The 13,079-nt window shown below is 45.8% G+C and overlaps 1 protein-coding gene across 1 annotated transcript in view; it reads left to right on the top strand.

The window, feature by feature from the left end:
• The window catches only part of LOC141060147 (uncharacterized), a 142,051-nt gene that overhangs the window by 41,005 nt on the left and 87,967 nt on the right, over nt 1-13,079 (top strand). Inside the window, 4 exon segments of the mRNA XM_073556426.1 lie at nt 9,380-9,490; nt 9,598-9,765; nt 9,849-9,972; nt 10,088-10,185. Of these exon segments, the coding sequence (XP_073412527.1) occupies nt 9,380-9,490; nt 9,598-9,765; nt 9,849-9,972; nt 10,088-10,185 (501 nt within the window).

Raw genomic sequence — 13,079 nt, 5'->3', positions numbered from 1 at the left:
CCTTGAACCTGACCCTGGCGTGTTCCTTTGCACGCGCAGGACTCTGCTCTAAACCTGTCCCTGGCGTGTCCCTCTACACGCACAGGCCTCCGTCCTTGTACCTGTCCCTGGCGTGTCCCTCTACACGCGCAGGCCTCCGTCCTTGTACCTGTCCCTGGCGTGTCCCTCTACACGCGCAGGCCTCCGTCCTTGTACCTGTCCCTGGCGTGTCCCTCTACACGCGCAGGCCTCCGTCCTTGTACCTGTCCCTGGCGTGTCCCTCTACACGCGCAGGCCTCCGTCCTTGTACCTGTCCCTGGCGTGTCCCTCTACACGCGCAGGCCTCCGTCCTTGTACCTGTCCCTGGCGTGTCCCTCTACACACGCAGGCCTCCGTCCTTGTACCTGTCCCTGGCGTGTCCCTCTACACGCGCAGGCCTCCGTCCTTGTACCTGTCCCTGGCGTGTCCCTCTACATGCGCAGGCCTCCGTCCTTGTACCTGTCCCTGGCGTGTCCCTCTACACGTGCAGGCCTCCGTCCTTGTACCTGTCCCTGGCGTGTCCCTCTACATGCGCAGGCCTCCGTCCTTGTACCTGTCCCTGGCGTGTCCCTCTACACGCGCAGGCCTCCGTCCTTGTACCTGTCCCTGGCATGCCCCTCGGCATGCGCAGGCCTCCGTCCTTGAACCTGATTCTGGCGTGTCTCCTAGCATGCACCCTGCCTCGAACCCTGGCGTGGCTCCTAGCATGCACTCTGCCTCGTCTCCTGGTTTGTCTGCCGGATTCCCGAAGCCTGCCGACCCCTGCCAGGGGTCTGGAACCTGATGACTGCATCCTGATGCCTGGATCCTGTCAGTCCTTGCCAGTCTTCTGGAGCCCGATGCCTTCGCACTTGCTTTGGACCCTGGCGTGTCTCCTTGCACGCACCCTGCCTTGGACTCTGGCGTGTCTCTCGGCGCACACCTTGTCTTGGACTCTAGCGTGTCCTAGCATGCATCCCTCCTAGGAACTCTGGTGTGACATGTACCCTGCCCTGGACTCCGGTATGTTTTCTGCACGTGTTATGTCTGGAACATTTGGCGTGCCCTTGCACGCACCTTGCCGTGTTTCACCGTTGGTGCCCTGTATCTGATTCTCTGTTTTTGTCTTGTATCTGATTAAAGTGTGTAACCACGTTTGCTGAAGAAATCCTGTGACTTTGCTTTATGTTTCGTATCCTGTTCGTCCTGTGGCCTGACACTCAATAGTGTCTCCCTGAGCTGGCCGTCTGGTCCAGCTGCCGTGGTGGCTCTCCCCCTTGGTCTTGCCCCTGACACTCCCTGTACAGGGGGTGGGTTCTCACTAGGTTCGCTCGCCCTAGGTGGTTGGGCGCCACGGCCCAGAGGGTCCACTCTAAAAGGAAAAACGAGTCAGCGTAGGCTGACACTCGTCACACTCGGCAGTGGGCAACCAACCCTGGTGATCTGGCACTGCTGTCTCCACTGTGAGCGGTGAAGTGGTTAGGAACTCTGGATGCTGCCTAAGAGCCTCTGTTGATCTCGTCTTTGCAGCACAATGGCTTGGATTCCATGAACCAGAACTTGTATTCTGCAGTTGCATATGTAGGTAGGTAAGATTGGGTCATTGACTTGGTTGATAGCATTGTCAGGGAAGGGTACCAAGTTTGGTGAGACCAGAAGTCTCCTGCTCAGGATGAGATCCTAACACCCTCCTTGTTATTTGTGTGTGACAACAGTGTGTTAGATTTCAGGAGGGCGAGGAGCCTAGTTTGTCCCGACAGATTTACTGTGATTTATACCACAAAAGTGGCATATAGCAGAAATGGAGCCCAGTCCATTGATGTTTAATTTTGTATTTTCTGTGTAATATAGAGACCCTTGGACGGGAAGAGGCTTTTAGAGGCTCATCTCCTCTCTCTTCGAAGAAGCACTAATACTGGAGATGACCTCTCTCTTGCCATATTGACAGATGTTATCAGAGAAGAGAAGCTGAGACTGGAGATTCATGGGCATAGGCAAAAAAAAATTCAAGTGCAGATGACTTAACATATGAATTCTATAAGACCTTTAAGGGCTTCTTGGTTCCCCTTCAAATGGAAGCATTTAATGAGTGCCTTCCTTGGGCAATTTGCTAAAGTCAATGAGAACATCTGATTTGATAATTCTGATAATTGATCATGCCCTGTCTCATATTGAGTTTTGGGGTCACATAACATTTCTTATTTTTTCATATATAAGATGCAGCCACCGCCATCAGGGGCTTATCTACAGCTTTCTGTAATGCATTCTGTAATGCTGTAGATAAGCCCCCGATGTAACCTGAAAGATAAGAAAACGAGTTATACTCACAGGGAGGGCAGTCCGGATCTGATGGGTGTTGCGGTCTGGGTCCTCCCATTTTCTAGCGATGACGTCCTCTTCTTTGCTTCCCGTCGCGGCTCCGGCGCAGGCTTACTACTCTGCCCTGTTGAGGGGAGAGCAGAGTACAGCCGTGCGAGGGCGCCGGGAAAGGTCCGAGAGGTCTGGCACCTGTGCAGTGCAGTACTTTACTCAACAGGGCAGAGAATTACGCCTGCGCAGAAGCCACGCCAGAAGCAAGGAAGAGGACATCATCGCTAGAAGATGGGAGGCGCCGGACCCAGACCTGCGACAACCATCGGACCGGACTGCCCCCGGATGAGGATAATATAACTCGTTTTTCTTCTCTTTCAGGTTACATCGGGGGGCTTATCTACAGCATTATAGAATGCATTGCAGAATGCTGCAGATAAGCCCCTGATGGCGGTGGCGCATCTTATATGCGAAAAGTAGGTGACACATTCCCTTTAATACAAACAATAAGGTTATGGCCCAGACACTTTTTAATTAGCTGGTGAGGTTTGCACCCTGACTCCTTTCTGAGATTCAGCATTTCTTTGCTCCAGGCAGCAGTATGTTTTGTGCTGTTCTGCTTGTCCAGAGGGCAGTGCAGCATAGCAGGGCCGGTCACTGGTCACTTCCTGTTATTGGATCAGGCAAAGATGTTTGGTCAGGTTAACCATAAATTACTTTGCTTTAGCCTTCTGAGGTATGGCCTGCTATGAGGCTTTGTTTGCCTTAACACCTTACTTTATACACAGGAAAAAAGTTTCCTGCTTGTCCACGGTCAGATTGGTTGCTCTTTTGAAATTAGGTCTGGTGTTCGCCATGGTTGTCTTTTGAACCCACTGTTATTTGTGTTGACTGGGAGGAAGCTGACCATTTTCGGGTGTTAGGATGGAGAGGGCTGCATCCGGAGCCACTCTGAGGGTTGTTGTGAGTTCATTTTCCCCTTTGCTACTGAGGTCTGATGAACTCCCTCTTCTGGTAAAGGAAGGTAGTGAGCCTGATTATCAAGCACCTGAGCCTAATGAGGATGACTGGCTGAGTGGAGTTACGGACTGGATATAAGGCTGCCGACGCCCTTCTGCCCTGCGGGTGATTTCTCTGAGGGATTCTTAGAGACCAGTCTGAAGTCCTGCTCCTCTAAAGCTAAGTTTTCTGCTCTTCTTTTGCATTTGTGTTTTGACCTTGTTTTTCTGGATTTCTGCCATTCCCTGCTGGATGAGCTGAATTCCTTTTTGCTCTGTCTTCAGAAAATACCTGAGTACTGATATAGTATTTTTTGAAGCCTAGCGTCTTCAGGGCCTGTTTTTCCTATCAGTCGGTTGGCTCATTTTGATAGGGTTTTTGCGGATGGCAGATAGCAGCTTTCCTATCCTGTCCTATGTAGTTAGCTTGGGCCCCATCATTTGCTCAACCTATCTTTCTATCTGTTAGTGTTCTCATCTTGCTTCACCTTAATTATATGTTGGGGGCTGCCTATTGCTTTGGGGTCTGCTCTGGGCAGTTTAGTTTTTCCCCGTTCTGTCTTTAGGCTATATAGTTCTCCGGCTGTGATCGAGGGGTCTAGGGCACCGTAGGAACCCCCCACGGCTACTGCTAGTTGTTGTGGATAGGTTCAGGGGTCTGCAATCCGATAGCTGCCAACCTCTCTGGTTTTCTGGACGTAGCTACTATTTTTGTGTTTGCTTCCTACGGTGACTCTTTCATAACAGAATCACCCGCCTTACCGCAGATCCTAGGGTACTCAATAGCAGGAAAGAATTGTAAAAAAAAAAAAAAAAGTGTGTATATTTTTTCCTCTATATCTCTGAGGCCGTAGGGGGAATTTTTTTTTTTTTTCTCTCAATGGAGATAAAGCAATTGTCTCATCGTGTGGAGCAGCTCGCTGCGGAAGTGCAGGGAATTTCCACCTACCTTGCTCATTCACATGCTGCTGAACCAAAGATCACTACACCTGATGTATTTTTTGGGGATCGGTCTAAATTTTTGAATTTCAAAAATAATTGTAAATTATTTTTTGCCTTGAAGCCTAATTCGTCAGGGAGCTCCGCGCAGCAGGTTAAAATTGTCATCTCTTTGCTGCGTGGCGATCCCCAGGATTGGGCGTTTTCTTTGAAACCAGATGATCCTGTTCTGACTGATGTAGATGCGTTTTTTCAAGCCTTGGGACTGTTGTATGACGAACCTAATGCTATTGATCAGGCTGAAAAGACCCTGCTGGCATTGAACCAGGGTCGAGATTCTGCAGAATTGTACTGTCAAAAATTCCGAAAGTGGGCGGTCCTTACTACCTGGAATGATAGTGCCTTGGCTGCTCTCTTTCGGAAGGGTTTGTCAGAAGCCGTAAAAGATACTATGGTGGGATTTCCTGTTCCCTCTGGTCTGGACGATTCTATGTCATTAGCCATTCAGGTTGATCGGCGTTTACGTGAACGTAAAATTATACGGGAAACGCTGCCACCTGTTGAACAAATGTCTGAACTTATGCAATGTGATAGAGTTCTGTCCAGGGAGCAGCGTCAGGAGTTCAGAAGGCGTAATAAGCTGTGTTTTTTCTGTGGAGATGCCTCGCATATTATTTCTGTCTGTCCTAAACGAGAGAAACGCTTTGCACACACGTTTTCTGTTGGAGGTGTTCAACCTAAGTTTCTTCTGGCAATTACTCTGATCTGCTCCCTGTCCACATTTTCCGCCAAGGCTTTTGTGGATTCGGGAGCAGCCCTAAACCTAATGGACTTGGATTTTGCTAAACGTTGTGGATTTCCGATGACACCTCTGCAGACGCCTATCCCTTTGAGGGGGATTGATGCTACCCCTTTGGCAAAAAATAAACCTCAGTTTTGGACCCAGGTGGTAATGCGGGTCGCCCCAGACCATCAAGAAAATTGCAGATTTTTGGTGTTGCATAATCTGCATGATACCATTGTTCTGGGGTTTCCCTGGTTACAAATTCATAATCCAGTTTTGGATTGGAAATCTGTGTCTGTGGTGAGTTGGGGTTGTCGGTGTGCCTTTAGTGAGGCTCCGGTGTTTTCCACCTCTCCTCAGTCGCATGATGTTCCTGACTATTTGGCGGACTTTTATGATGTATTTAGTGAGAATGAGTCTGCGTCTTTGCCTCCTCATAGGAGTTATGACTGTGCAATTGAACTGAGCCCGGGGTGTAAATTTCCCAAGGGTCGGCTCTTCAATTTATCTGTACCCGAGCACGAGGCTATGCGATCCTATATTAAGGAGGCGTTGGAGAAGGGTCATATTAGACCATCCTCGTCACCCTTAGGTGCCGGTTTTTTTTTTGTGGCCAAAAAGGATGGATCATTAAGACCTTGTATTGATTATCGTGCCCTCAACAAAATTACTGTTAAATATCAGTATCCGTTACCCCTGATTTCGGACCTATTCTCTAGAGTTAAAGGTGCTTGCTGGTTTACCAAGCTTGACCTCAGGGGGGCGTATAATCTTATCCGCATTAAGCATGGGGATGAATGGAAGACGGCGTTTAATACTCCGGAGGGACATTTTGAGTACCTGGTGATGCCTTTTGGGCTCACTAATGCCCCTTCTGTCTTCCAGTGCTTCATGAACGATATTTTCCGAGACTTTGTCGATAAATTTTTGATTATCTATCTGGATGATATTTTGATCTTCTCCAAGGATTGGGATTCTCATGTGGAACATATTCGGACTGTGTTCCGGATCTTGAGGGAGAATTCCCTGTATGTCAAAGGATCGAAATGCCTTTTTGGATTACAGAGGATTTCTTTTTTGGGATTTCTTTTGTCTCCGTCAACTATTGAAATGGACCCGGCCAAGGTACAGGCCATTCACGATTGGGTTCAGCCTACTTCTTTGAAGGCCCTCCAGAAGTTTTTGGGTTTTGCTAATTTTTATCGGAAATTTATAGCAACATTTTCTAGTATTGCCAAGCCATTGACTGATTTGACTAACAAGGGTGGTGATGTGTTAAATTGGTCTCCGGAGGCTGTTTCTTCCTTTCAGGAGCTGAAGCGAAGATTCACCTCCGCCCCGGTTTTGCGGCAACCTGATGTCTCACTCCCGTTCCAGGTAGAGGTGGATGCTTCTGAGATTGGTGCAGGAGCTGTTTTGTCCCAAAAGGATCCTGTAACATCTAAAATGAATCCCTGTGCTTTCTTTTCCCGAAAGTTCTCTCCATCTGAACGTAACTATGATGTGGGGAATCGGGAACTGTTGGCCATGAAATGGGCATTTGAGGAGTGGAGACATTGGTTGGAGGGAGCTAAACATCAAGTCGTGGTCCTCACTGACCACAAGAATTTGATTTACCTAGAGTCGGCTAAACGCTTGAACCCTAGACAGGCTAGGTGGGCCTTGTTTTTTACACGTTTTGATTTTGTGGTCTCTTTTCTTCCTGGAACTAAGAATGTCAAGGCAGACGCCCTCTCTAGGAGCTTCTTTGCTGATTCTCCTGTGGTGACCAAGCCTGCTACCATCTTAGGCGAAGGGGTAGTTCTTTCTGCCATCTCGTCCGATTTGAGACGTGCTCTGGAAGAGTTCCAGGAGGACAAACCTGAGCGTTGTCCCAGTGGAAAGTTGTATGTTCCTGACCAGTGGAAGAAGAGAGTGATGTCTGAAGTTCATTGCTCTGCATTGGCTGGTCATCCAGGTATTTTTGGTACTAGAGATCTTGTGAGTCGGTCTTTTTGGTGGCCCGCCTTGTCTCATGATGTCAGGAATTTTGTGCAGTCCTGTGGTCTCGGTCTAAATCTTGTTCTCGCGCTAGTGGGTTGTTGATGCCTTTGCCGGTCCCCAGGAGGCCATGGACCCATATTTCAATGGATTTCATCTCTGATATGCCTGTCTCTCAAAGAATGACTGTTATTTGGGTGATTTGTGATAGGTTCTCTAAGATGGTTCATCTTGTACCACTTCCTAAGTTACCGTCTTCCTCTGAGTTGGTGCCCCTGTTTTTGCAACAGGTGGTTCGCTTGCACGGGATTCCTGAGAACATTGTATCTGACAGAGGAGTTCAGTTTGTGTCTAGATTTTGGAGGACTTTCTGTTCCAAGCTGGGAATTCAGTTGTCCTTCTCCTCTGCTTTTCACCCTCAGACCAATGGGCAGACAGAGAGAACAAACCAGACCTTGGAGTCATGTTTGAGATGTTTTATTTCCGCTGATCAGGATGATTGGGTTTCATTTTTGCCCTTGGCCGAATTTGCTTTAAATAATAGAGCTAGTTCTGCCACTTTGATGTCACCTTTTTTTTGTAACTTTGGGTTTCATCCTCGATTTTCTTCAGGGCAGGTGGAGCCTTCTGCCTGCCCAGGTGTTGACACTGTGGTGGAGAGAATGCACCAGATCTGGGACCAAGTGGTGGATAAGTTATCTCTCTCCCAGGAAAAGGCCCAGCGGTTTTCCAACCGACATAGGACCATTGGTCCCCAGTTTAAGGTTGGTGATATGATGTGGTTATCATCAAAAAATATTGCTATGAAGGTGGCTTCTCCTAAGTTTAAGCCTAGATTCATTGGACCTTACAAGATTTTGGAGATTATTAATCCGGTCTCTTTTCGTTTGGCTCTTCCTGTCACATTTAAAATCCATAATGTGTTCCATAAGTCCTTGTTGAAGAGGTTTGTTGAACCAGTTGTTCCTGGGGTGGCACCTCCAGACCCTGTATTGGTTGAAGGTAACATGGAATATGAGGTAGAGAAAATACTGGATTCCCGTCTGGCAACATATATCATGGGGCACCTGTTGTGAGTTCATTTTCCCCTTTGCTACTGAGGTCTGGTGAACTCCCTCTTCTGGTAAAGGAAGGTAGTGAGCCTGATTATCAAGCACCTGAGCCTAATGAGGATGACTGGCTGAGTGGAGTTACGGACTGGATATAAGGCTGCCGACGCCCTTCTGCCCTGCGGGTGATTTCTCTGAGGGATTCTTAGAGACCAGTCTGAAGTCCTGCTCCTCTAAAGCTAAGTTTTCTGCTCTTCTTTTGCATTTGTGTTTTGACCTTATTTTACTTTGTTCTTCTGGATTTCTGCCATTCCCTGCTGGGTGAGCTGAATTCCTTTTTGCTCTGTCTTCAGAAAATACCTGAGTACTGATATAGTATTTTTTGAAGCCTAGCGTCTTCAGGGCCTGTTTTTCCTATCAGTCGGTTGGCTCATTTTGATAGGGTTTTTGCGGAGGGCAGATAGCAGCTTTCCTATCCTGTCCTATGTAGTTAGCTTGGGCCCCATCATTTGCTCAACCTATCTTTCTATCTGTGTTAGTGTTCTCATCTTGCTTCACCGTCATTATATGTTGGGGGCTGCCTATTGCTTTGGGGTCTGCTCTGGGGCAGTTTAGTTTTTCCCCTTTCTGTCTTTAGGCTATATAGTTCTCCGGCTGTGATCGAGGGGTCTAGGGCACCGTAGGAACCCCCCACGGCTACTGCTAGTTGTTGTGGATAGGTTCAGGGGTCTGCAATCCGATAGCTGCCAACTTCTCTGGTTTTCTGGACGTAGCTACTATTTTTGTGTTTGCCTCCTACGGTGACTCTTTCATAACAGAGGGTGGTAGGATGTTGATGATATCGCTATCTTTGCGTCCTGGGAGATAGGTGGAGTTGGTGATGTTGGAGGTCTAGTAGTGTGCAAATGTTTTAGGCAGGTGTAGAAAAAAATCTGCAAAGTATTCAAACTAGAAGTGTTGATGGATTATTGTTATCAATTAATGATATGCAAAGTGAATGGACAATATTTTTTTGCAACCATTTTTTGCCTTCAAAACAACATAAAAACTTTAGCACAGTGCTATGGATATTTTGTGCAAAGCGTCTCATTCATTTTTTCCTTATATTCAAAACCCATATTTCTATTCATATTTCATATATTCCACATTGACATGCGTTAGCACAATAGAGTTCATCCTTTTTTGTATATTGACACCAGCGTCTGGCAGCGTTCCTGAGAAATGTTGTGTGTGATTTACCCTTCAAACCTGGTGTCAGAAGTCAAGTCATTAACACAGAGAATCAAGAACACAAACTCCTAGATAACATTTCCCTTTATTAGACGATGGTCCTCTCCATCAGTGACCCCCCGAGGATGGAGCAGGACAGAGACCACATGGCGGCTCGGATATTAGACCTCACCCTGGAGATAATCTACTGGATCACTGGAGAGGTGAGAGCTTCACATCCCTCTGATCTCTAGGAATAAAGCAGGGAAATGACGGGAAAGGTGAAGGATTCTTGGCCTCTGTGTAGTGATCGGCGTCTCCCCATACACAGGATCACACAGTAGTGAAGACGGCGTCTGGGGAGTGTGTGACCCCCCGTGTGTCAGGAGGGCGGAGCAGGACCCCGAGTGACATCACCGAGCCGCCAACTCATTCACTGATCCATGAGCAGAAGATCCTAGAACTGACCAATAGGATCACTGAGCTGCTGAGCGGAGAGGTGAGCGCTGCCGGGAATGCTGGGACATTATACAATAACGCCGGGGGAGGGGTCTGCTAATGACGGGTCATTGTGTGTGTCAGGTTCCTATAAGGTGTCAGAACGTCACCGTCTATTTCTCCATGGAGGAGTGGGAGTATATAGAAGGACACCAGGATCTGTACAAGGACGCCATGATGGAGGATCACTGGTCCATCACATCTCCGGGTAAGAGGAGACCTTCCTGGGGTGTAGAGAACAGGTCTGAGAGTCGTCTAGATTCCCCATCATCTGCTCATCACATATAGACAATGTATTCAGTCACTGCGGTTATCTCCTATAGATGGATCCAGTCCGAGAAATCCCCCGGAGAGATGTCCCAGTCCTCTATATTCCCAGGATCGGCCAGAGAAGGAGGAAAGTGTCCCCCGGGATCATCAGGTAGATGAGAGGAGATTTCTACCAATCCTCTATAGATTAAAGGGGTTGTCCAGTCATATAATGTTGATATCAGATTTTTAGCCCTGGTGGTGGCTGGATGTATGGAGTCAGGACCTCACAGCTCTGTTCAATGTGTAGCGGCCGCTGCGGAGAACTGCAGATCAGCTCCTGTTATCTTACATACAAATTTTCAATCTGATTGAGATTCGTGGAATTTAGAATCTAAAGCATCATGTCACAGTTCCCAACTACAGAGAAGGAGGATTTGCAGATAATCTGCGCTGCTGGTATCACATCTGATAGATCCAAGTCAAGACAGAAAGTATTTGCGGTTCTTCTTCACTCTGTCGACGCATTTTGAAATACCAAAGATTGAACAATCAAATCCATAAAATCTATACAGATTATTTTTTTTACAATCAAATGCATGTTTCTTCTGTTTTCTTTTTTTCTTCTTATCTTCTTCCGGATCTAGGAAATGTTGTGTATACATAACTAAATTAGATTATGAGAGAAAAGAGAACATAGAATCCAATTCCATTGCAAGCTATATAAATTTATTTGTCAAAGAGAAAGACACATATCAGAGATGCAGGATATTACAAAAAATCAAATAAAATGGGTAATCACATAAGGCCCGATACCAGAAAAAACAAGTGGGCAGCCTGTATTGGGTATGTATACCCAGACCAATACCACAGAATTAGAGAATTGTAAACAAAGATGCAACATTAATTATGAAATGGCATAGAATGAAATCTTTGTACCAACCTAACAGTATGCAATAGGACATATAAATGTACAAAGGTCACCAGTGGTAAGATATCACTTGGGCAGTATTATATCCTATGTAACGCCCAGATAAGTAATGCTGGTGATACCATTAAATGCTGCACTGGATGTAAACCAGCTAATATATCCTAACACTGAGTCAATACATCTTGACACTGAGTCAATGTAAGACTCAGTTATGTGCCATATCAATAGGGAGTAATGTAACATATAACAAAGCTGTGGGGAAGGTCTTAAGTGTGCTTAAATAAGCTGGATAAACATACCCATCATGTCCTGATGTGTGGCAGGCGCCGACTTGTGACCCCTAGTCGGCCCCAAGTCGGCGCCTGCCACACATCAGGACATGATGGGTATGTTTATCCAGCTTATTTAAGCACACTTAAGACCTTCCCCACAGCTTTGTTATATGTTACATTACTCCCTATTGATATGGCACATAACTGAGTCTTACATTGACTCAGTGTCAAGATGTATTGACTCAGTGTTAGGATATATTAGCTGGTTTACATCCAGTGCAGCATTTAATGGTATCACCAGCATTACTTATCTGGGCGTTACATAGGATATAATACTGCCCAAGTGATATCTTACCACTGGTGACCTTTGTACATTTATATGTCCTATTGCATACTGTTAGGTTGGTACAAAGATTTCATTCTATGCCATTTCATAATTAATGTTGCATCTTTGTTTACAATTCTCTAATTCTGTGGTATTGGTCTGGGTATACATACCCAATACAGGCTGCCCACTTGTTTTTTCTGGTATCGGGCCTTATGTGATTACCCATTTTATTTGATTTTTTGTAATATCCTGCATCTCTGATATGTGTCTTTCTCTTTGACAAATAAATTTATATAGCTTGCAATGGAATTGGATTCTATGTTCTCTTTTCTCTCATAATATTGAGAATCGTCTCCATTATATTTGACTTTATGAGGCACTATTTAGGTATTTTACTAGACAATGAAATAAGGATGTTCTTTTGGAGTATTTTTCATATATAACTAAATGAGATTAGTATAACCTTATTTCACATCTTTATCTCCCTCGGATAAAACCCTATTGCGCTGTTTTTCTTCTAGTTTTTTTTCCTCCTACTACAGAACCGTTCACAACCAGGCACATTTTTGTTTTTTTCACACATGTACTTTTAAGAACTCTAAAATTCTACTAGTTCGGTCATTCGTGTAATTTATTCATTTTTTTTCGCCATATGCATGTCCATGAAGGAAAATTAAGTTACACTTCTAAATGTGTTCCATTTCCATAACAATTATTTTTATGTAAGATACATGTGAGATTTTGGGGCTAGAAACAACAATTAGGACTCAGCATCTCCTGCTACTGACGCTGTCAGCCCTTCTTTTACTGTATACACAGTGCTCAATCACTACAGCCAAGATGGTGATATACCATTTCTATCTTCCCTATTGGGAGTCCAGCCGTCCCTCACAGCCGGCTTCCTCCTCTTCCACAATCTTGTACAGCTGTTTACTCTGCAGTGACATTTTAGAATGTCACTGCAGAGTAATATGTGGACCATCCGGCTGTTTAAATTCTTAGGGCGGTCTAGAAAAAGTTAAAACAGTTAGTTCACATTATTTTACTGTAATAGGGCAATTAGCATTAAGAAATTTCACTGTCATAAAGGGGGACATTTGGTCTTGGCATATGTCACATACTGTGCATATATGTGTCGAGAGCTAAGGATTCCCAGCAGAACATGATCCCGAGCATCACTCTACCTTCGCCACCTTGTCTCCTTCCAATAGGTCACCTTGGTACCGTCTGTTCCCCAAGTAGGTGACGCACACACCCTGCCATTCACATGATAATGAAAACATGATGTATGAGCCTGGGCTCGGATGTCTCGAGAAGAGACTTCTTGGGGGAGGACATGATGAGCGCTGAAGGACGGAAAGTTCAACCTTCAGTAGTGATGAAGTGCTTCTTTACCGTAGAACTGGTGACTATGCTGAAAAGCATGAGAACTGGTGTGACGGAACACAGCGTCCACTTCGCAGTAGAACAAGATCATTTCATACAGAGAATTGACAGGAAAATTTCCGTCAGTGTGTAAATGATAAGGTTGAATG

This window comes from Dendrobates tinctorius, unplaced genomic scaffold (genome assembly GCF_039654945.1).
Source record: "Dendrobates tinctorius isolate UK_male_01 unplaced genomic scaffold, ASM3965494v1 ptg000232l, whole genome shotgun sequence".
Classification (NCBI taxonomy): Eukaryota; Metazoa; Chordata; class Amphibia; order Anura; family Dendrobatidae; genus Dendrobates; species Dendrobates tinctorius.
Note: the sequence above shows the minus strand (reverse complement) of the source record. Positions and strands in the feature narration are given on the sequence as shown.